The sequence below is a fragment of the Bombus pascuorum genome, chromosome 8, assembly GCF_905332965.1.
Source record: "Bombus pascuorum chromosome 8, iyBomPasc1.1, whole genome shotgun sequence".
In the NCBI taxonomy this organism is placed as follows: domain Eukaryota; kingdom Metazoa; phylum Arthropoda; class Insecta; order Hymenoptera; family Apidae; genus Bombus; species Bombus pascuorum.
In genome coordinates this window covers 5,784,658-5,810,310 of record NC_083495.1, presented here as the reverse complement: position 1 = coordinate 5,810,310, position 25,653 = coordinate 5,784,658, and the positions used below count along the sequence as shown (strand labels likewise).

General features: G+C 42.2%; 1 protein-coding gene and 1 pseudogene across 1 annotated transcript; one reads left to right on the top strand and one right to left on the bottom strand.

Moving 5' to 3' along the window:
- Nucleotides 1-21,111, top strand: part of LOC132909477 (uncharacterized) — a 102,355-nt pseudogene extending 81,244 nt beyond the window's left edge.
- LOC132909476 (zinc finger protein ZFP2-like) lies at nt 14,763-18,700 on the bottom strand. Its single transcript, XM_060964333.1, has 5 exons — nt 18,575-18,700; nt 17,723-18,111; nt 17,070-17,151; nt 16,557-16,935; nt 14,763-15,254 (listed from the first exon to the last, which is right to left on the bottom strand). Exons 1-5 carry the CDS (start codon nt 18,698-18,700, stop codon nt 14,896-14,898), a joined length of 1,335 nt encoding a protein of 444 aa, XP_060820316.1. The 3' UTR covers nt 14,763-14,895.
- Nucleotides 21,112-25,653: the final 4,542 nt, after the last annotated feature.

The following is a 25,653-nucleotide window of genomic DNA, read 5'->3' as shown; positions in this document are numbered from 1 at the left end:
AGGAATTTTGTACTTGCGATTAATAAAATTATTTTGGATGAAATTATTTCAGTTAGAATATTTGGATTTATAACAAGTTCTACTTGTTGTACGTGTCGTTGTTTCGTACAAATACGGTTGTATATGTATTAAGCGTGTCATCTGTTGACTATGTGTGTGATTATTCTAATTGAGCCCTTTAACAGTTGCTCGCAAAAATATTTATACGCACAGAATAAACGAACCATGTAGAGAAAATATTGGAAAATCTATTTAGATATCCCCAAATTCTTCGAGTAAATATGATCGTATTAACATAATGAATGTACAAAGATTCGTGAAAGATCGCGTAGTAGATCGAGAAAAGTGGTACAAATGAAGCAGCGACGATAAGAAACTAAACTCGACGTCCGGTCTAATCCCTCCGGACGATCGATTTCGCTACGGACCGATGAAAAACGCCGGAAATCTTATCAGCCGCGAACCGACACGTTCCTCCGGAGATCATCCATTAGATTCGATCGTCCATACGCTTTATTGTATCTGCAGTCGATCGGTGAGCCGTCTAATGCACACGTGCTCGTGTCCAGAACGATCCGTACGGTGACTGGAAGGCGGGCGTCGACAGGTGGGCCAGACTCTTGATAAATGAAGTGAGAACTCGCGGCTACTTATCCGCCGATGCATCAAATATGTCCGGGCGAACGGATCGCCGGTATTAAAAGTGCATCGAAGATGTATGCTTTGTCTCGAACCTGTTCCCAGCACGGGAAATATGTTTCTAGGGATAAATATGTTTCTCGGCCTTGCGACGCTGTACTATGCTCCCGTTTATCTTGCAACCTTTCTTTCTATAAGCAGAACGCTCATGGTTTACTGGGCGGGCTTCCAAACCTTTTCAAATGTACGATAGGTAGTTAAGTAGGTTCTGTGGAGCTTCTAGTAATTGTTCGTACGAATGTAGATATCTTTTTCTTTCTTTTTGCAAGTTTGTAGGAGTTGGAATTTTAGGAATTTAGATTTTTGAAGAATCCGCAGGAAGCTTAGAACGTATTATACATTTGGAAAAATTAGTAGGACTATATTAGTAGAATTTTATGGATTTAAAGACAGATTCTGATAAAGCCTAGGATTCTTAAAGTACGAGCAAAGTACAATAACGGTCGGGATATCTTTTTTCAACGAACACTGTTATTAAAAAATCGTAAGAATAGCGAACTCGAAGTGACTCGAGATACGAAGCAAACCGGGGCGGATGAAGTCGTCGAAAGTTATAAATTAACCGGAACGATCTGGACATCTTTGCGAATCGACTCAGACAGCGTTTGCTCCCCTTTCAACTCTAAATCTTAACCTCTGCCCACCCGGTAATTATCCCAAGGTGTCGGTAAACATTCCTCTCATTACGCTCGGTCAAATAACCCGGCTCCAGAAGAGGAGGCAGCGTCTTCTAGACGCGCGTACATGGCCCTGCGTAATATATTGCTAATATTTCCTGCAGTGCGAGAGATTATCGGCGTATCAATGTCCGTGGGATGTAACGATCCACGCGCAAACGGATATAACGAGGAGCCTTGACGAGGCTCTCGCCTTCCGGGACAGCGAACAGTCGAGTCCTGAGCCGAAAATCGACTGGCCTCCGGTAGAAAAAGAACGAAGAAAAACTGAAGCATAGAAGGAGGAAGGAAGAAAGGTAGAGAATGGGAACAGAGCCGATGCACTGGCTGCGTAAATTATCTCCACGGTGTGTATTTATCCGGAGATTTACAAGCGGGCAGCGCGCGTTTGATTTACACGCCCGTGCGCCCGTAGCCCCGCTGAAACGACTAAAAGGGTTCTGCCGGGTGAAATATGCAACAGGATGCACCGGGACCCTTCGACTGCATCCACCGGAATCGTCCACCGACGGGCAGCTCGATTCTCGTGCGATTTCGCGAGCACACCTGCGCTCTTCCGCCCAAGGTACGCACTGTGCACTTTTGATCTTACTGCAATGCCAATTTTTTCGGTGCTAATTATGGAAGTCTAAGGGCATCATTGAAATCGATAGAAGGTATCTTGTAGAATTTTTAACTCTCCTCTCCTTATTTCGACCGGTGCTGATCAATGTAATTAGGTAATCTGGTAGACTAAACAAAAACTGATGTGTGTATTCGATGGGATAGGAGACTATGCTTCGTTAAAATTGATGCGTAATACTACTTGCGATAATTTATCAGTCATACGAATTACTATGCTAACGCAAGCTATCGCACGATGCCCGATACAGCGTTACCTTTTAGATACAAATTTCCGTTCTATGGGAAACTGTGTTATTTTGCAAAATTTTGCAAGGCCTACAACTCCTCTGAACGACAATAACACTTGCAAGTCCAATCTCAAATCTCTCAAATCTTGCCTCCAAACATAAAGAATATCACCGAACTCGCTTACTCACCTTCAAAGAACGATCAATCCGCGATCATCTAGGTGGGCGTGCATCCAGTCAAAACAGGTCTCAGAAGCACAGTGTCGAGACAAGGGGGTGCAAGGCAGAATACCGCGGGAACACCGGTAAACGGCGGTCGTTCATACATCGTCGGGCTATGAATCGTCCGAGCGTGAGATCGTAAAGTTGTCCTTATCATCGTCTGCATCTTAATGCAGGTTACATACGTTACGTACTGTTCCGTGTCTTCGTTGTACACGACTACGTGTACGTCTACTCGCGCGCGCGCGTGCGCGCCTGGTTGCTGGGCAGACAGTACTGTACGTTATGATGCTTCGCGATACCGTAGAAAGGACGATAAAAGAGGAGAAAGAAGAAGAGAGAGACGCGAGAGAAGCAGTCCATATGCAGAGCCAACAGGCCGGGGGCACAGGTGTCCGACGCCTCAAACAACATCTTTATACCCAGCTCTTAACCCTAACCAGCTCGCAAGCGTAAGCCTTAATATATTTCCCCACGTGTACGTAGCTATGTGCACGTGATGCGCGTTTGACGTGTTACTCGCGGCTGCTTCGATCCGCTTCCTGAAACTGTCGTGGATCATCGATGGTCATGGATGATGCAGGATTCAATATTTTGAAAGGAACATAGGCAGTTAGATAGGGAACGCTGTTTACGCTTAAGGGAACGTCTGACGAAGAAGAATGATTCTACTAGTCGAGTGCTATTCACCCGAGGATTGTGAAATAAAATAGAACGATTTTTTTGGCCTGTTTCCGTCTTTGAAACTCTGATACCGAATCAGCAGCAAATTGTAATTGTACTTTATATTACTTTTAGTAAATTATTTTTAATTATAGAAGAAATAGGAGCGAATCGTATAATATGTATCAGACAGGACAGTTTCCACGGTACTGCTTTATTACGGAAAATGATAATATTTGTTAATGTGTCCAACGAGTTTCTTCCAGTTGATACGAATTTTTACATTTTACAAGCGGAATATTATATTTTACGATCTTTCTGCATTCGATCAAGACGTACGAAACTTCACAATTATTCAATAGTACAAAGAAACGAGTATTCGTGTCACATATTTTTCTAGTTATTACTCTCTTTTTTTCACAACTGAACAACACTATCGTAATACGATATTAACAACAATTGCCTAATCTCCAAAGTTTCATTGACAACGATTCCCTTGCAAAATCCCACCACCGTAAATTTCTAATCAAGAGAGCTCGCTGAAACAGATCGTTCGACATTCCAAGTATCCTCGGTTCCCCGGAACGATTCGTTGAACGCTCGATCGACAGCGTTCCGCGCCGCTTTACCCCGAACTGGCTCTGTTTCTCGTATCATCCCCCTACATCCAACCGACCACGTTCCACAGTCGATCGAAAAAAGTTGCGCTCGTCATCGTCGCGTATCCCGACGATAGCGCATTCAAATAAAGGCGAGGCCGGCGGCAAGACGTTCTCGTAGCTGGTGACAAGGCCTGACGCTAGTCCCTTTTGATGTCGCCGCCTCGGTCGGCATCTGATTAGCATCCTCCTCTACCCTACCACCGCCCCCGTCTCTCCCACTACTCTTCTCCCCTTTAAACCTTCTTCTTTCCAGTCGAATCTCCAAGTAGAAGAAGGAGAGAGGATAAAAGCCGTGGCGGCGGCAAACGAACGTTGAAGAGAGAAAGAACGGAGAATCTAGAGTCGAGAACAACGTCAGAGTGGCTGGTGGACCGTTGACTGAGCCGTGTCTCGTTCTCGTCCGTCCATCTCTAGCTCGTCTCTAACCTTGCGGACGAGAAGGAGGAATCAGCTTGAAGGAAGCTCTGGCCGGCTGAGTTATTCCCGCCGCTCTCTTTCCCTTTTGCCCCCCGGAGCCGCGGCGACATCATTTAAATGTCCCTTTGCGGAGCGTCCGCAGGTTTTTAGTCCCTCATCTCTACGACGAGGCAACGGCCCTCGCGCCACCACGGGAATACGAGACGAGGATACTAGAGATTCAGCTGGTATGCGAATACCGGCATGCTAAGCAGTTTTGACGTTTCCTTGATCTTTCGAAGACTAACCGGAGGCGGATTGGGTTCGATGTTCGGAGAAAGTAAATTATAGACACGAGGATCTATAATATAAAGGTCTTCCTCTTAGTTTGTTCAGACGAAAATTTAACTGCTTGGTAGAATACAAACGACGCTTAAAACTCACTCGCTTAGAACTTACCACGCGATTAAAAGTTAACTGTGCGCGTAAAAATATCTATTCGCGATAACATTGATTATATCTTTCGAGACTATGTTTGCGGTGCAAAAGAGCCAAAGATATCTACACCGATATTTTTTACGTTTATGTTACGTTAAACATCCCCCTCGAATAGGCCTTGATCCGACTCGAAACTATTTTCCCGTGTTCATCAATCCCGATGGAATCGCGCCGCAAAATTTTACGGGGTACAACGACACTCGTTGCACGCAGGAATGACATCGCATTCCAGGCGTGTACGCGGTCGCTCAGAGAACACAAAGGGGAAGAAAGAGGGATACGGGAGCGCATTTAGCAAGGATCTTCGGTAATTGTCATTTCTGACCAGCCAGACATACCTACCCTGTGCAGAAAGAGGCCTGACTTCTCCTTATAATAATATGCGACCATGGCAGAGCCGGTGTCTTCTGTGCGCGGCGACCATGCTGAACTGACTTCCAGTCCACGGTCCGGTCGCCTAATAAAACGATCGTCGATTATCGTGCAATTATGCCGTCTCATTAATCCACCAGCAATTATGCTCTCCCCCTCCGTGCATCCTGTCAAGCCCGTACCGGTCTACGTTTCTCTTTCTCGTTGTTCTTCTTCGTTCTTGGGTCCCACCTCGAGTCCACTCCTCTTTGTCGCCGACCCTTTTCGTGCGTTCCCTCCCGCAGAGGGAGCCTCGACAGGACCTTATCCGCCGTTTCATAACTTATGAACGTTGACAAGCGCATGCTGCAATGTTGGGACAACCTCGGGCCCCGTCACTGCTGGCAATTACACCCTACTTGGAACCTGTGGTCGCTGCGAGGCAACGAACACGCGGCATCCACCGAACTTTTCGGTCTGTTCCTTTTTTCAGAAGCCCTGACCATCATCGTCCTTCTCCGTCCGCACCGGAAAGAACTTAGATACCCGCGCCTTGTACTTTCATACATACTCCGAGTGATGCGCGAGTAAGAAATTTCTTATATTTACCAGTTTTTACACGTGTTCGTTTGACAATGGAATACAGCATATGCGATGATAATTTTCAAAATGGATACAGATTTGCGAAATAAAGCAATTTGATCCTTGTAAAATCTGCAAACTATTCCCGTGAAATAGTCACAATAGAGATTTCCTTTGTGCTCCCGAACGTAATCGAATATGGGATCGCAAGAGGTTTGAGAATACAGTAAAGAATTCGGATTAGTGTTTCGTTATCCGAGCCGAAACTCTTTGCTGTTCGTTCTCCAATTCTGGCACATTGGGTTGATATGAAATCTCACGAAGCTTCGTCAGGTTCCACCAGATACTCGGCATCGCTCTTGTCTGCTTTAACATCCTTAAGTCTTGTGACAACACTCGGAACGTTCTATTTTATCTTTCAATCCACTGCATCCCCCAAGTAACTTGCCAAACTTTCCGTTTCTTAATGACTCCTGGACGATATTCTCTCGTCTGCACCTGCTATCGGCTATGCACCTTAAAATTCGAAAGGAACGCGAGAAAGTGGCCGCGCCGACAGTTCACCGGCTCGACAAATCGTCAGTCCACTTAAGAATCGTGGTCCTCCGGTTTGCGGCCCTGGCGCGCACTGCCGTGGGAGGAGGCATCAGCTCCGAAAGACGAGAGTATCTCTCGCGATCAGAAGAACCAGAAGAACCTTAAGGAGAGTAGAGACGGGGAAGGGAATAAGGATCAGCGGGGGCCTTCGCGGCGGGCTGGGATGATTGAAAAAAATATCCGGCAGGCCGTCCTCGTCGGTGACGAGGTTTCGCTGGAGCATCAGCCGGTAGCGGAATAACGTCGGTTTCCTGTGAGCGAGACGCGCTCGCGCACACCACGGAGCGGCGCGGCGGCGGCGGCGGCGCTTTTGCCACGATGTAGATTTGTTTGCATTTAAAAATCAAATCAACCCGCGCGCCGTCCACCGCACCGGTTCGCTGCCTTTTCCCTCTTTCTCTCCCTCTTTCGTTCCCTTCCCGTGTTCTTTCCTCGTCTCCTCCTTACCATTCTCGTAGCCCGTGTACGCGCACAACAGCAGAGAAGCTCGCGGTTCGCTTCTTTTCTCGGTAGGATCGTCGATGCTGCCGGGAAGGTTGGTATGCATGGATCCAGTGGTGAACATAGCTTCCTCCAGTTCTCTCGCAGTCTCACTCTTTCTCTGTCGCGGCGCAAGTCTTCGGTTCGCCTCTCAGTCGGGGACAATGCACGCCAGTTTTTGTGTCGTTTGCTTCCACCGAGCTCGCCGGACGATGGATCTGCTTGGACTTCGGCTACCATTCTCGTTTTCTTTCTCCCTCTTCTTCCTCTTGTTCTTCTTCATCCTTCTCCTCCTCCGACACACTCCTCCGCCGCCTTTTTCTTCCAACATCTTGCACTGCCTCTTACTTTTGCTCGCCATCTCGTATCTCCTTCTCCCTCTTTCTTCCTCTATTTGTCTCCTTTTTTTCTTTCCTTCTTCATCTCCCTCGTTTTCTCGTTCCTTCTCAATGCGCCGAGGTTATTTTCGTCCTCTTCTAACGCTGCGTCGATCGCCCACTCTCTAACCCACCCTCGCGTACAATGAAACCGAAAATCTTCTCCGGCACCCGGGGAATGCGGCGCATGATTACCTACATCGAACCAGAGAGCCGACTCGCAAGAAGGAGCAGCTTCTCTCCTCTGTCCCAGCCACCGCGTCACACTCTTCCACCGAAACGAACGATTCCTCGTGGCTGTCCGTCCACAGAGATACGATCGATACTCGAAATCGCCTCTTGTTCTTTCGATCGCGTTAGGTGTCTCGATACGTAAACGAGCAACCTGGTCATCCTCTTCTCTGAAAAATTTGTCGGGCGATTTCAGCTTTGCAGGAATATCCTACGCACCAGTAGAGAAACTCCACGTCTTTCAAATCTTGAACAATTTCCTTTTTTTTCAAGTTGAAACACTAAAATTTCAAAGACTATCTTTGATTAAAATAACCTACACTTTGCGAATAATTATTTTTCACGCGATTGTACTTCCGCCTTTTGTATCAAATATCTGATAGTATCTGCGACGAGTTGTTTCGATTCTTGATAAGTTCTGGATTCCCCGTGTTTTTGAACTGCAGCTACAATTTTTTTACATTATCATAGAGTCAATAAATCCCAGAAACGAACGACAGAATCCTGCGAGTTCTTACCTCGGTCGTGTACTGGTAAACGAAAACGATTTCCTTATCAACCAGAATTAAGAGCATTTCCATGAACAGCCGCCATGAGCGTCTTATCGATCCGAGTTTTTTCAAGCTTTCACGGTAGGCTCATTGAATTGAATCAGCCGGCATTAAGTCGGATTATATAGCTAAACTGTTGGAGATGAAGCGCGTCGCGGACAGATATATTAAGGCTGTCAGTCGAGACGGAAGGCTACATGATCGGACTGGAGAACGAGGCCGGACGCAAAACGAGACCACGAAAACCTGCGCTTCATTCACCACGACGTCGACGCTGTGACGGAGCACGCGACAGCTTTCCTGTCTCGTGACCGTGAACCGTTAACGTCCACGAAGCACAACGGCTAGCCGCATCCTGTCTAGGATCGTCGATCGATAGCTCGAGACTCCGAGCTGAGAAAAACCGTTCGTTACCCGTGGAACACGCTGCTTGTACCGCAGTCTTCGAAATGTTATCGTTTTTCGCATCGATTCCGGACGATAAGCGAACTTTGGATTGGGTGCTTCGAGAGGGAGATTGAAATTCCTCGACTGTGATTGCTGACGATCGTAATTTGGGAGAATTTTGGAGTGGATGAGATTGGAGATGAAACGTGAAACGCGAGGATGTAAGAGAAAGCAAATTACTCGCATAGAAATGCATAGAATAGATACTTTTCAGGAGCTTTCGTGGAATTTTTGAAGAGTTTAGAGAAGAAATGCACGATTATGTAAAGAAAGATGGATTATTTTATTTTGTTTTATTCATTACATCGGCTGGGAAATTCATTAATAATACAATAAGTAATATAAATATAATATAATAAATGGGTAATCGATTGATAATTATAATTACTAGGAATTTGATATTTAAAACTAGTTCTAGCTAACAAGCAGTTAACAAAAAATAACTAAGACTTAAATAGAATTTAAATGATAAGAATTACCAGCTAATAAAAGAAGAAATACAGATGGAAATAGATATTTTTAAAGGATGAAGACCTTGAATAAAATTAAAATAGAGGATATCAATTTTCTAGGAATTCTCGCTGTATCCCGTAAATATCAAATGACATAAGCACCCTCTGAAACTACGTAATCCATCATACGTTACTTTCAAATGATTTTAAATCTAGAATTATCCTTCATTTTGACAAATTTCAAATATTTCATTTGTGCAATTACTGAAAACATGCAGCTGCTTTTAGCGAATATCATGGTTGACTTTTATCGAAACAGAAGCATAATTATATACGTCTATCTACTTTCGTCGTATTACTTTAATCATAATCACCAACGTAAAGCCGTTTGACTCGTACAAATTACAGCACTGCGATTTAAATATGTATGTACATGCTACATTTCAAGCACTTCCCTCCTGTCTCGTCTCATAAAATGTCCTAAAGACGGAGTAAGGAAGAAGACAGCCTGGTTTTTCGCGGTGCGACCACGATCTAATTGGATACGAAATGAAGTCGACGAAATCCTGAAGCAAAAATCGCCGTGGTGGAATTTGAAATTCATATCTTCCGGCTGCGCGAAAGGGTGCGTCGCTCGCGCATCCGTCATCTTTTTCTGCCGGCCAGGAGAGCGCATAATTGCGCTGCTGCATAAACCGCGTCCCGCTTGGACGTCGTGTCCGGGTCGATGCCATTGGCCGAGTAGCTCCAAGAAATCTGTATCGTGTTGCTTCGTATCTCGTTCCATTATCATTGATAGTATAAATTCCAAAGTGGATTTCAGAAAATAATTCTTGTAGCAACGTGGTCATTCTTCTCTACTCTTCAATTTATGAAGTTGATCGATATAGCTGCCGAGCAGCTCAATTAAAGCAACAAAGAAGAGTGGCAATTAAGAAGAAGGTAGATTCTACTGCCTGAAATTCTATTGGATCATCGAAGCAATCGACCTCCTTTTACTCTTGCTAAACTTAGCTTATTCGAAAACATCCAATATTGAGCTTTCTGAAAAAAAAGAGTACACGGGTGTACCATCCGGTTAAATAGTTGCATCGTGATAAAATTTTTATTTCTATTGTAAATACAAAAAGAGCAAAATTCCCGAGGAGTCATTATACCTATCGATTCAAAGGTAGCCATTATAAATCTTAAGAACGATTAAAATTCTTCCAAATTTAATCAAACTTGTCTCATACTCCATTTTTTCTGATGTCCTCTCTTCTTAAACAACCTCTTCGACCGATTTCTTACAAAGTTAAACATTTTCCAAACGCGTCGTCAATTTCGCCAAACTTGTCGTCAATGATGATGGACGATCATTTGTATAATCGTTTTCCCATCAATTATGTATATGACGATTTCTAACAAGCTCGGTTTTTCACCTATAACGATTTAAACGAGGGCGCGCACGACGCAAAGCGTTCTGAGGATTGTCGTAATTACCGAGAATTAATAATAACACCGTGGAGGCCCCCTGCCTGATCTTAATTGCAATTAATTTCTAATTCACCTGTTTACCCGTGCTACGTGAATCTGCCCCACCAGCCGTACCCGCGCTCTCCGCTCTCTCGCTCCCTCTCCTCCTCCCCTTGTTCTTTTATGAATTAAATGCGCATTAACGTTAGACGATGTTAACGATTAAGATCAGGGGTCACGCTAATTAAAGGCACAACCGTCAGGTCGCTCCGCGTATAATTCCGGCGTATATTTTAAGCAAAATAAGACGTAAGACGTTCATACGTACAACAACTATAGTACGTTTACAATAATATAGAGCATAGAATATTCGATGTAATAAAAAATTAACTGTTTCCTATAATAAGTTCCTTTTTATTTTCCTCGGTGTGTCTTCCCTATGGCGATTCAATCTTCGGATAGCAATTTTGTCATTACCCAGATAAAACTGAAAATTGAATTACTCGAAGATCACTAACCAAAACCTCGAAGGCAGCAAATTGTCTCCTGTCCTGATAATAAATTGGCACTGACGTAAATCCATTTACCCGTGATCTAATAATCGCCAGCAACTTCAAAATTGCCCTAAAGAAACACGACGAGGTGGCAGAAAATTTATACTATAATGAAATAATTTGTCTAATGTAATAATAGAATCATCGTCTAAAAATGAAAGAAAGGGAAGAGGAAAAAAAGAAGGAAAAAAAGAGAAGAAAGAAAAGGGAGGGTGGAATCGAAGAGTTTGTAGCTCGATTTCGGCTTCACGGGTCGTCGATTAACCAGAAGAGGCGATGAAAGAGTTCGATGAAATAATGACGGGACCAGGTCGATAAATAGTACGCCTTTGCTGGTCTCAGGGGCGGAGTGAAGCAGGTGGAAGGGGCTCGATGGGGCCCTTCAGGGCCAGCGTTAATGCCAGCCAACGGAAGACAGCTATCAAAAGCCCGTATTTAAATATTATCAGTGAAATTACAGTGCTCACTGCTCGCGAGAGCTGCTCGGTCATTACCGACTGGCAATTCGGCCTCTTTAATCGCCGTTGTCAATACTAATCGACATCGTCGTTATTTAATATTCCTCCGCGTGTTTTTCTCTTTTTTACCGACTGTTCTTCCTCTGCTTTTTTGTGTCTTCCATATGGACGAATGGGAACACCAAAGTGGAGGACGCCGAAAGTTTTATTGAAAATTAATGGTGCCATCCTTTGAGTGTCTTTTTTTTCGAAAGTGGTTATATATAACACGTTGATTTCTAGACGAAGGAGAGTGCGGAAGTCTACGCACAAAGTTCGAGAGTAGCTTGGTTCGGTATATTAAATCTAATATATACGTATATTATTACAGAAAAGAGAAAAATTATTTTAATTCTTCATAATGTATTTAAGATAATTTAATGTCTAAATGGAAATACTAGTTATCCTTATTCTTATCTGCCACGTATTAAAACGTAATAATTAAAAGTTAAGAATCACGAACATCGTTCCACCAAACAGACATATGTTATAAATACAATTAGTACTCTCCCATTCTACTTGATTCTTGTCTACGTATCAGCATACTCCGATTCAATTCTCATGATGTCCAATATAATGAACAAACACCTCTTGTTTCCTCCAAAATTAACAAATACCATAACTTACCTTTACAACAGACCGACATACGAAACAAAACATCATCTGAAACCGTAATATTATTCATCATATTCGCTTCGTCTGACGACTGAAGGCATAGCGATTACGCACGAGGCACCGAATTACGTCGACGGGATTATCTGTGCCGTTTTCAACGTGGCAGCCACATAATAACACGGCGAGTATGCAATTAGGAACCGTCTACGGCAAAATAGTATCGGTGCTCGGTATCTGCGCTAACTCCTCATTAGCATAGACCGGCGAATAGAGCAACTATGAAACGAGAAGACGAGTACACACATAGTAACGAAGGAAGGAAAAGGTTAGGGGGAGGCAAGACGAACGGAGACGTGGGTTGAGGAGTTGGAGAAATAATTAAAGCTCAACGATCGCTATCTAAATAATTAGAAGTTGGCGTGACTCTGCATAAGGCCGCGTGTACGCGCCGACTGAACTGTCAGATCGTAAGATTCCGCGAGGCGGGCATAATTAGACGAGAAATATGAACGCGAAATCCGTGTATTTAAATGACGACGCGCGAGGAAGCGATGTGTCAAAATCGTGCCACGGATATTCTTTTCTTTTACGATCGTGGAAATCGCAGCGCTTCCTAGCCGGCCTCGTGAGTCAGACCCGATGCGCTTTCGACTATCGTATCTGCGCAATCCCGCGGCCGAAGATCGCCGTATGGAACCGTGAAAAGTCGGCAGGAAGCGTTGCGAAAATGCTACGAGAAGGCTGCAACACGAACCGTGGACAGTGTTTAAAAGCCATACAAATAACTGCCAAGCGGTTATTAATATTCATAGTGAAACGTTGTATAAGGACAATATACTTTTTATTTTATGAAATTTATAATTACGAACTTGAAATAATTTGTAATCGTCGCTATTCTACGTACAGAGTTCGTTACACGGTACAACGACAATTTGCGAACATTGCGCAAAAATGTTTAAAAAATTGAGATTGAGATAGCGCGGATATCAATCGTGACATGCGAATAATCTTCAAACAGGCTTGAAATTAATTTCGATATTTTGGCTCTATCGTACGTTATAATTTTGTCGATTCGGTGTCTACTTACGTAAGTGTAACTTCCGTGGTCGCAGCATGACCGTGTGCCACATGGGTTTAGGTAATTAGATGCAAATTATGGGAGCGTGTTCGAGGTCCAAAAGGCCGAAACACGTGGAGAATTCGCGAATAGAGACGGAAGAACGCAGGTAGGAGGCGACGTGCTCGGCGGCATTGTCAAAGGGTTCCTCCGGGAGGCTCGCGAATCACAGATGCAATCAGATAAAGGGCGGTTCTTCTCGGATTACCGTATGCGAGCCCCTGCTGTGTCCACGCACCTTAAACTACCATTCTCACGTGCGGCGACACAAGCAGAGCCCACGTGCTCAAGATACAGTTGAGGCCGACCAACGAGCGGTTCCCATGCGTTATCGGGATCAAATTATATAATGCACCCTTGACAAGGATTTCACGAACACGAGGTCTTTGTTAAATGCAACATTGCTACATGTGTTAACTCCGATTTAATCTTCTCGCACTGAATTTTCCAGTTTTTCGTTGACACTGTTAGACAGCATGATCATAAGGACTCTGATCAATGAGCGATGAAAATTAACATTCATCGATCATAAACATATAGCTTTAATATTATTAATTTACCAATTAATGCTATTAGTGTACTGACAGGTAACAAAGTGTAACACTCTGTTACACAAACAGGTTTTACAATTTTGCGGCAATTAGTAAAATTTTGATTAAAAAAAACTTTCTTCTAGAATTTCGTTGTCTTATTACAAATCTTGTTACTATTATGCAAGAGAATTTATTAGTACCGTTAATTTGTAAAATTTCACCAATAATAATCCATTCAATTGTGCAAGAGATTCCTGATATTATCTTTGATTCGTAATTATATCGCGTACTATCGGCGTTGCAATGAAATTTCAGTCACAAAGTTACATTATAAGAACTTAGAAAATTTGCCAAGAGATCGTAAAAGAAAACATGCCCCTTCTAAAATTCCATAAAGAAAAATGTCAATTACAAATAGCACTCATCAAAGTGTAACGATTAAACTCGCGATCCAGCATAGAATTAGAAGAAAATGTCACCATAAAATCTTCAAAGACTGCGGTCGGAACCTGTTCCCATCTGACGACAGTAACGGAACGATCGTCCACGTAGGTTCGATTAAAGAATCACTGCCGCGTGCTCATCGCGGACGAATTCGATCACGTCTCGACGATACCGATGAACAACCACTATGATTACGCGAGCCACCTTGATGACGAACCAAAGTCGTGCTAGCTTCGAGATAGGCTGTGTTCGAAAGCAATCCGAATCGAGCCGATCCAGCTTGGAATTAATCGGACTTTTGTTCCGCGGCTGAGTGCTTATTAAGCCTGATTCTTTATTGAGTTTGATCTACAGGCATGCAAACACAATCCAAATACCATGAGTGTATCGAAGCCACCATTACAGATAAACGTGACCAATCAGTAGCAATAAACCGACGAGATGTTATAGTTTTGCTTAGAATTTTGCTAGTCAATAGAGCCGACGTGATCGATGAGTTTTAGAAATAATTTTAAACTAGGAGAATAGGATTCGGTTTCTATAAATCTACTTTTTCATTCTTTTCATTATTATCCTTAATCCTTATTATTAATCATTACGTTCCTTGAATTGTTTTCAATCCATCGCGTATTCCTGTTGCTATAAAATTTCATAGTTTTAATTTTTAGCGTTCAAAAGTTGGATATGTCTGAAACAAATGAAATTCATAATCTTAAGAACCGGCGTGTATTTAACAAACTGAACATTCAACAAATATTCTATATACATCGTTCCTCTTTGCATTGTTAATAGGTAATTTAGTCTCGTAATTAATTACTTCCTCGGCAACGAGATCTTTCAACTAATTTACATCTTTCCGATATTACAAACGATTTTCTATAAAAAATATCTTTCGTTATTCGATAATTATGATATATACGAATATATACTATCGATAATTACAATCATCGAATCTTGGTATCCAAATCGAACGAACTGCTCGTCGATTTGGGACGAAAGAACACGATCTGAGTGATCGAATCTGAATAAGATCGATTGATCTTCGTCTTAGGTGGGTTGCCGCATTTATGTGCCTTCAATTGGTATCGTTCGCCATACTGACGACCGCAATAATCGCACTTATACGGTTTCTCACCGATATGACCGTAAATGTGCTTGGCCAATTTCGTTTTCACGCTGAACCGCGATTTGCAGAGATCGCACTCGAATCGTTTCACCCCCGTGTGACGATATCTATGCACTTTCAAGCCCCAGGACCTCCGGTAACATTTGCCACAATCCTCGCATTTGTATGGCCTCACGCCTGCAAAATAAATGGAATATTCAATTGAAGGCTTCTTTGCTTTAACAATCAATTCTGTCTTTACTCATAGCCAGGAACATTTGACTCGAGATAAAATTCCCACCTTTCAAACTCTTTACTTTTTGAAATACTTGGTGATTTCTTGTTAAACACATCTCAAGAATAGATTTCATTCATTCAAATTCCAGTCGTTCCAGTCACTCAAATTCTGATCGTAAACTTCGCTCCAAAACTCCACAGCACAACCCTATTTCCTAATTCCCTACAATCCTTAGCAAGTAGAACGTATGAAACATCGGAACCTGAACGAAATTAGTTGCAACACTGACGAACCACGGTTTATGTGCTCGTAAAAACTGAACAAAAGGAAAAGGAAAGAATGGAATAAATAAAACTCCGTGCATGTCGGTTCCTGAAACGGCCAGTTTCTGCTCCATCATATTCCAACATTTACAACCGAAACGTTATCGCCGTTTAAATACACGTCTAGCATATATCTCGAAACTTCATCAAATCTCCTTTTGCGACGTGAAGGGTTTAATTGGCAGGCGTGTATAAAGCGCAGTCTGCGCGTAATCCCCGATTTTCTAATTAATACAGCCCTTCCTCAATTAATCGCTGTAACACAAGGGCGTAAGCGGCTGACACGCTTGTCTTGTGATTTTTATGTCTCAATACCGGCCACGAATTTATACGAGTGTGTAAAATCCGCAGTAGAGAAGATCGTGACGGTCTTCGTGCGGAGAAGCAGTTTTAGCCACACCACCAGACGAACCTTACTTCCGCGATTTTACTTAATTGTGAGAATATTCACATTGATTCTGTCTGACTAACTTGTGCTCATCAGCTTCGTCACGTTGTTTTAATAATTCTAACCTCGTAAGGTTGGAAATGTATAGTGACTTTATCTGCACTTGCGTTCCAAGAAAATTCGTATTTAAGGAATTGAAAGAATAAATTACATATGCTTATATTTCAGGAAATGCTTCTCTTTATCTGGTAAACCAATTAGAATAAGTTATCCCGACACGTATTTCTATTATTTTCCGATTCATTGTCCTTGCTGATAGACCATCTATCTAGAAGCTTATCGCATAAATAATTTCTTTTCCGTTATAATAATATCCCAAGCTACACAAAATTCACTATACTCCTATCACGATACAATCTACAAAAATTATCTCTATTACGAAACCATCCTCCTACTAAACCCATGTCGAAAATCAGTATCGAAATAGCTTGAAGCAATCTCGTTATGAAATTACCAAACTCATTCTACCTGAGAAATTCCCAAACTCTCACCATAGTGCGACAATATATGGTGTTTCAACGCGCCCTTTAAATGGAACCGGTGCTTGCAGATGTCGCACTCGAACCTTCTAATACCAGTGTGCGTCAACTTGTGGGTTTTCAACACGGAGGACCTCTTAAACTTGGCAGGACAAAGGTCGCACTCGAACGGCGAGTCCGCGGTGTGAACGATCATGTGTGCCCTGAGGCTACTCGGCCGGAGGAACCTCTTCTTGCAGATCGAACACTCGAACGGCTTCACATTGGTGTGCATCAGCTTGTGATCGCGCAACGACTGCCGATGGAGCAGCTTCTTCTTGCACACGCCGCACTCGAACGGCCTGCGGTTTGAGTGCATCTCGGCCTGATGCGTCCTCAGCTGATCCCTCTGCTGGAATTCGAAGCGAGTCCCCGCGGTAATTGATTACGTTTTGCAGAAAGACTGGTGTCGATCTTGTTCCCCATGCTGTTCTCGAGCGTTTTTACGCTCGACAACGGAAAGAAAACGTGGAAACACTGGCATACCTGAAATCGAAGGCTGCAGTGCCTGCACATGAAGGCTTTGAACGTCTCGTGGAGCCGGAGGTGATCTTTCAGAGCCGAGGACCTTGGAATAAGAAATGTGGATATAGTGTATCGACCTTTAGAACTTCATATTAGTGCGCAAAGCATACCAAAGCCAACTGATCAACTTCGTTAGCCTTCCTATCAGGGTTCAAGTATATGATCCAATTTTGCTTTAATTAATTTAATTATATTTAATTAATTATATCGAACTTATATGTATTAGGACGTCCGAAAAATTTCTTTCGTTTTATAAGGAAATAATGGATACACAACATTTCCCGTTTTATATTATTCTTTTCTATCAAAATAAAGATCACAACGTTCGACAGATTAGGATTCATGCTTGTATGAAGATGCGTCGTTGTGAAAGACGAGTTTGTAAAAGAAAGACTTTTCGGACAACCTAATATATATTATATGTAATATAAGTTAACGCTAGGTTTGTAAAAGTGATACGTAATAATAACGATGTCATAACTGGTGTAAATTCCTTTCTAGAAATATGTGCAATAGGTTCCTGAAGAATTAAATCCTATATTCTGATACTCGGATTAAGAAATTGTCAAAAAATGGAATCGAGCAATTTGCCTTCTAAACGACTCGCATTTTACCGTGAAAACTGCTTCGCACAAAGGCCACACTGGAACAATTTTCCGTGACTGTGCCCTATCATGTGCGTCTTGAACTCTGCTTCATCAGGAAACTCTATCCTGCAGACGCTGCAAATCAATCTTTTCCCTGTAGTCAACGCCTCTATGTATTCCTCGAAGTCTACGTATTCGTCCAACGTAATTTCTCTTTTAACCAAAGACGAGCTTCTTTCTTTCCTACGTTTCTCGAACGTATAAATAAGATCCTGTGGCTCCTGTATCTTCTTCCTAGAATCACTTTCGTACAGAACCTCGACATCCAACTCGTCGTTCGCCGAAAAGTCCTCGATCTCGTCGAGCACTTCGGTCTTGATTTTCACCTTGCACCCGGTTGGGAAAAGTCTGATGAATTTTCATATCTAACGCACGGTTTCGCTCGGTGTAATCGCGCGCCACGATCTCCCCGGTTTCGTGGACATTGCATATGCAGGATATTAGATAATTTCGCGAGCGCTTCCGCGAGAAATGGCGGTGCTCCCGCGAAAGGAGGTGTGCTTCGCGATGAGCGATTTAATGACTCGACGCTTTATTACGTAAAACGAGAGACGAAAGAAAAAAAGAACGAGGAAAAAAAACGTAGGAACAGAGTGGGGGAGAAGGGCGCGAGGGGCAAAACGAGGAGAAAATGGAAAAACATTGCGTCGTCTACCTGTTTGGAAATGGTTGCTTTTTATATAATGAATTATGCAATTAGCAGATAGAGAACAGCGATCTTACGATACAACGAGCCGGTCGCTGATCAAAAGAATATTTTAGCCCAGTGTTTTTATAGACGCTATCATAACCTAATCGGAGCGAAGTCCTAGAACCTACTTCTTTGCACCGTTTGCAACGCTTCTGGATTCCTATTATCTTCACTTCGTCGTCCTCTTCAGTTTCCCCGATATCAATGCGATTTTGATGATTGTCTCTTGCCATGTCCCCCTTGCTTTCTGACATTTCGTGATCACGGTAGAGAAAAATGGAAAACAGTCGCGTGAAGAAAGCGAGAGGAGATCTGGAAACAAAAGAGCAACGGAGAATTGATCGCAAACGAATTGCTGGTATAGATTGTAATATTCTTGGTTAATTCTAGTCCTTGAAGTTCGCTTTGCCTGGCTACGTGATTTCACTTTCAAAAATTACATTTACACAACCTTCTATGACTTCATATACGTGGAGATAATTTCTTTCTCTGTGAAGGAAAATATCCTCTTATATGAAGTTAAAGTGATATTTCATATTCTACCTACGTCACATTTTCTTAGAAATCGAAAGTATACGATATCAATAAAAGCAGATAAACTAAACGAAAATCGTTTCTTCGATTAGTCGCTGCTTTATCTCGGATCGCTTATGCAAACATACATAAGTGTGGCGTGGCCTCTTTCCAACATAATATCACCGTTAGATTCAATGCAAACGAATTTATAGCCTTAACGATGCGATGCACAAACATGCAATTCGACAATTAGAGGAACAAAACTATCGAATTTACCGTCATCGCGTGCTTATGCACATGCAGTCTTATAATAGCAAGATCGTGTGCTTGCAGATACTACACCATTAAGAATTTTTTTAATTTTTCATATTTCATCAAGCGTCAACTCGAAAATTCCAAACGAGATTAACGTATTCAACAATCTGCAATCTCGTCGTTTACATTCACAAATTCATCTACATTCGTATGACTTGCGAATTGCACCGCAACAAACTCAAGCGTGCACGTCAGTTGATTCACGGTCTGGGATCTTGGCTCGATCGATGCTCATCGATGTTTGTTTTTTAATATAGTCACGATGTCTGGCTTAATTAGACCATCAGCATAGCAAGAGAATCGTGTGTAAAGCGTATGTATTTCCTAATTACGAGACTTGTTAGCGGGGGCGGCGCTCGGATGCTTTATTGGCCCATAAAAGGCAAATAAAAGCTACAATGAGACGTAACTACGCTGAAAACCGAGGAAGTTTAAGCTGATACAAAGTAATTAGCGTGCCGGCAAGGTGGCCGCGGTTTCAGTGTACTAATCAGAGCGCTGCGAAAGATGCATAACGCTGTTGTATTACGCTATCGTGTCTTATATACATACGCGCGATTAAAAGCGTCGGCTTACGTGTGAGTCGTAGCCAAAAGTGCGCCGCGCTCGCTCGTCTGTAAACTCATAAATAATTATCTCGATATTCGTGAAACGATCTAGACCAAACGAGCGAATTAATTAATTAAAATATAAAACGAAGCTTGGAGTTCACGTATGCTCGCGAACGAAATAGCGGTCCGTCGAGATTCTTCGCTGGTGTTCTAGCTTCGTCATTCGATGCTTTCGAATATTCTGTGCGATATTTACTTTATAGATCAAAAACTGTTTTCAGCTTTCGTAAGATATCGGACGAATGTTAAAAGGATGAAATTATTAGATTGCAAGCCTTAATGACTCTTTGATAATCTCAAAGAGTGTAACATCGTCTCCAAAGACTTTATCGATTTGCAACCTGCAATCATGTGCAATCACACGTTTAGAGTTTATCTAACAACGATAATGAAAAGATAGTTGAGCGCCTAAGTGTTTCGTCGAATTTTAATTAACTATCACCTTGATCAACGCTATGACGAGCAACCTTATCAAAACTGTTTAATTCCAGGAACTTCGTTTAACCCTGATAATCGTCGAATGCAAAGCTTTGGAATTATCGACGAAGATGGAAATCCCGTATGGAATCTTAAAAAGAACTGAGGATCTCTTGGAAAAGTATTGCACCGATTCGATCGGAATTATTCTCCGTAAGTACAGAAACTTCTTTACAAACAACGAACGTTGCTGGCGGCGAACTGGCAAAAAAATTCGCGCGCGGATTTCAATCGGGCACCGAAGAAATTGCGGCTCCTCCATCGTAACGTCCTCTTTCCCAACATTCTCGACCACCATCGACGCCAGTGGGACGAGAATTTCAGTGGAAACTCCTTAGCAGCGGTCAGACGCGACGCGCGACGCGATTTCCAAGTGCCTTGAACTCGCGTAAATATACTGGCGTAAAAAAGGAAAAGGAAAAAGGGAGAGAGGGCTCTCGTGAGAAACGTGGCTGAAATTTCGAGCCCGCGTGTGTATGCAAACGTCACGTTTTCCTCGCGAAACGCTCATGCAATATTAAAAAGGGATCGGTTAATTGAAACTCTCGGGGGCTTCTTAATTAGGGAAATTCAGATTCCCAGCTTTTGATTTTGTTCCCCATTCAAACTGTTGCTATCTGTTTGTATAATCATACAATGTCGCTTCCTCCTTCCACGCTACGAGAATTATCGACCATCCAAATTTAACCTACTAATGACCAACGCTGTGTTATCGTGATATTTCATTCGTAACGCGACCCAAGAATCGATTTCCAAACATTCTCTATGATCAAGTTAGTCGTGAGACTATCTCATATTGGATGACACGATTGATTCGATCAGATTAATAAACTACGTATATACAGTTATCCAATATTCAAGAAGTACATTAAAAATTCTGACGTGAAAAGAGACCACTAGGACTCTTTGCATACTACCAAAAATACTATTAATCAAATTTTATGAGTCACAAATCTAGTAACAATGCAACAAAATTAAGAATAAATCAAATGGAACTTTATAATCTTCCAACAATTACGAATCATCCAATCGTGCTATGCTGGCGTAAGATTATAAAATACGAAACTAAGCTACAATCCTTAACATAATTCACTAACATCATTATTTTGCTAAATTATCGCCCAAAAGCATCCAGAATCGGAATACAAAACTTTTGGTCCGACCTCATCCTCTCGATTTCATCGATCAAACAGCGTTCGTTTCATTCTTTTTTTTTTCTTTTCTTTGGTCGATCGACGATCGAGCGCGCGATTGCGAAAAAGAAATCGCGTCGCGATCCGGCGTGGCGTGGCAAATAAATCCGCGACACACAGCGTGGTCCCCGCTGATGCATGATTTCATGGAATCGCGATGAGGGACTGCAACGCGGTCGCCCGCCTGTGCGCTCGCGCGCGCACTCTCGCGCTTAAGCGAGCGAGCGAGCGAGTACGCGTGTGGGAAACTCGCCGGATGCATTATGTATTTATTGCTTTACTTACTTAGTTGGGAATTACTTTTGCCAGCGTAATGACTTTCAGACAACGCGCTATCTTAGGAATGCAATAGGCCTGATTTATCGCTCCACCGACGTTTTTCTCGGGCCAGTTTGTCGTTATCGGTGTACTTGCCCTGCTGTCCGTCCGTCTGTCGCGCTGTTGGTCTGCCTCTGTCTAGTGACCTCGAAACTTCGATGAAGAACGATTCCGCTCGCTACAGCCCTACCGATCCTCGGGAAAGCCACGCTCAAGCGGCAATCTTTCCTATCGAAGATGAAGGGTTGCACTTTCCAAAGGATTTTGTATTCGATATTTGCCATCCTATTCTCTAAATTCTACCCCAATTGAAGTGCTCTGGATAAGGTTTTAGGAATTTTAGAATTGAGATGGATAAATTGGGAGGGAACAGACAAATATCCAGATAAAATTCGATAAAAAGAAATCACTCGGAAATATTCAAAGAATTTGACGATGGTTCGATGAAAATTTGGGTCTATAGAAATTACAGGAGATTTGACGACGATTGAAATTCCACAATGGCGGAACGTTGGAATTTATAAGATGAAGGAAATTGCACAATTGCGAAGATGAGAACAGCGTATACTCGATGATATTTGGTGTTTCGAAAATTTTCCTTTTACTCTGCAAATTTCTTAATTAGAAAATACCTAGATATCTTAAAAAAGATTACAGAAAATTATAATTCACGATTGGAATTAAGGAAACGATACAAAGGGAGAAGGAAACGCAAGAATACCATAGAGGAACGGTATAACTAATTCGATGTAAACGAAGCTTGGTACGCGACGATTGGAAAGAATGGCGGAGTTAGAAGCTCTACCTCAAGCGGATAATCGGGAAATTGAATAGGAGGAACGAATGTGGCATTAATGAACTAATTATTGCGAGGATACGATCGGTCGATGTCTGGAGTGTGCTTTCAGCGAGACGACGGCCGTGGAACACGGGCCAGTGAATCGCGCTCGCGAGGAATCGCACATATTTTTTCTCTCCTTTTCATGCAATAATTTCGCTAATTGCCTCCCGAGATAGACCGAGGCGGATGAGCATGTGAGTACGCAATAAATATTCGTGATTAATTAACGATGCCAGATGAGCGGTGCCGTTTTAGTATCGAAGAACAGAGAGAATACAAGAACGGAGGTGAGAGGAAAGAAAGAAAAGAATTGAAACAGGCTGCGCGTTGGGAGCAGTTTTAATTGGACGTCGTATCGTTTCTCGGTTTTACACTTCGGACAGTTTTGTAGGCACGCGTCCTTATCTCGCCGATTATCTCTCTGGTAATATCTAGAACGATAATTTGTCGGGAATATTTATCCCTTCCTGTTTCAGACTGTTCTCGATGTAAAAACAGTTGCCGCGAAACGGTGGATACGTTTATCGAACATGAGTTACATTGAAAAAATCGTTCCTTTTTCCTTATGAAGAGTACGTATTGTTACGGAGAATAGAATTCCGTAATTTTACTGTTTTATGATTTTTCCTCTTTTTGCCCACTTTACATTTCTTTTTTAATCTATAGATAAATTAGAAATATATTAATAATTGGCAGGACGTATGTGCGATGCAAAAGTTGCATTAGAATAATTTTTTATACTCTGGTGTTATTTGATCGATGCTTGATCGAAATTGTTGTTCCTCCGAAGCTTGAATTCACGAACAAATTAATTAACATCGAACAATTTCTGTACTTTCGATTATAATTCGTGGAAGCGTGAATCAGTGAATATTTGCAAATCGATTTGCGAAATCTCTTCGTTGTGCATCGACTAAATTTAACGATGACGACGCTAAGACGCCGGTTACTCGATAGATAGTCCACTTGGATAGTCATAAAAATGGGCCTATCTCCGTGTATACTCGCACATAGTACACCGATATGAATATGCTATTCAAACCCTATGTTCCCCTTTTTACAAGAATCTCTGATAACACAGCTCGATAACGTGTTTCTAAGGCTTTTTCTTAATCGTGGTTTCTTTCGCAATGATAAAACATTCATACAAGTATTCCAATAGGATTTCGTGATTTTTTCAATTTACAACACGACGGATCGATTTACTGCCTCTTATCGATCTGCTTACTCGGTCGATCGACAAACCTGCTTTTCTAACTTTATCATTAAAAAGTAAAAAAAATACAGATATGTATATATTAGATATAGGAAAAAATTCTGTCCTTATGTTAACAACACGTATTTTCGTTTTAAAAGGTTGATGTAATTTCAGTCGTTAATTGTCTAAGAAAACTAGGTAACTAGGAAAACTGTCTAACCATCCTTCCTTCTTCCTATCTATCGTCTCAAGATCCTCAAAATTCTCAACCACGAAATCTTTAAAGTCCACCCCCTCTGGAATCTTTGATAATATTCCTAATTCAATTATCTGTACAAAAATTTAATCTCAGTCATCTTCCTAAGTGTAAGAGGTCATAAATACACTATCAGCGAAGCTCTCTCCCAAACTTCTCTCGTGAAACTCTCAAAAACTTCTCCAAACCCTCCAATAATATTCCTAATTCGATAATTTTATACGTAAAAGTGTCAATTTAACGACCCCTTGAAAAAAAATCTACATACGCGCTCAAGGAGCACCATGAATATACCAATTTCGCTTCTTAAAATCCTCGACGAAGAATTCTTCGAAAATCACCCTGTTCGAAGCTCCTTTTCTAAATTCTGTGCAACGCTTGCGAACCTCTGGTGCTTAGATCCTTCAGCTAGATCCCGTTCGATGAAAAACAACGTTAATGCACGTAGGCAGATATACGTGGAACAGGCAGCCAGGCATCCGGCGAGAGATCCGCGCGCGGAATTTCCCTGGCGGCGCCGATAAATCAGCTCCAGCCAGCCGCTTAACGACAATGGGAGCCGAGAAAACTGTTCCGCGCCATGACAGCCTGTGTCATTACTGCGTTACTTATAAGCTCGTTCGCGGCCACGTCGACCGCATACGAATGAGACGCCGGGAGACGCCGGGAGAGACACCGAGATTACAAAACCGTCTAGCTTGAAAAGAGCATCCCTGGCCCCCGCCGCCGGCACGCTGCGTATGCGACGATACGAGTGCTGCGCGACTATTAATTGCCCATTAACATGCACGTTGAATATCAATCGATCGATCGATCGTGATCGGTACGTGGAAACTGCACGTTTCTTTTGCCTCGCCATAGATCCGGCATCTTCTTGGTCTGTAGCGTCAAGGTTGCTCCTTTCGATGGCGAGATTTAATTGTTGCGTGAAAGGTGGAATTATTTAGTACGTATAGGTGTATTTGTTGTGAAGAGAAGGATGGTTTCCTTGGAAAGTTTGTGTAACGAGTGTTTCGAGATAGAGAAGATAGAAATGTTCTTAAAAGATATTAGAATGTACCGTAAGATTGTATCTGTAATGAACCTTGTATTTATTCTTCTTAATTTAGTAATTCTCGAGTAATACGAAGATCCGAATATTTCGCGTTATTTTAATTGTTTGAGGAAAACAATAATGGAAGAAAGTAGTATACTTATAGCTGGAAGATCTCGTTAGAAAGTAGTAGAATCTACTGGAAGATTATATCTGTAATGCGATGCAGCATACGAACACGATCCATTACGTTAGTATGAATGTTATATCTCATCTAGAGATTCGAATAAAATGGAACAAATCAACGCTGCCATTTAAAATTTGCCGTTATGATACCTATAATAAGTTCCTAGCCACGTGCATAAAATATCAAAGCCTGAAAGTAGTTACGAACATATACGTAAGAAATATTCCTAAAAAAAGCACCTTTCCAAAACCACCAAAATGAC

Coding starts and splice junctions, on each gene's coding strand:
- LOC132909476 (XM_060964333.1), bottom strand. CDS start 18,700: ATGTCAGAAAGCAAGGGGGACATGGCAAGAGACAATCATCAAAATCGC. Junction 18,112..18,574: donor GTTGCAAACGGTGCAAAGAA/GTAGGTTCTAGG, acceptor TAGATATGAAAA/TTCATCAGACTTTTCCCAAC. Junction 16,936..17,069: donor ACTGCAGCCTTCGATTTCAG/GTATGCCAGTGT, acceptor TTCGAATTCCAG/CAGAGGGATCAGCTGAGGAC.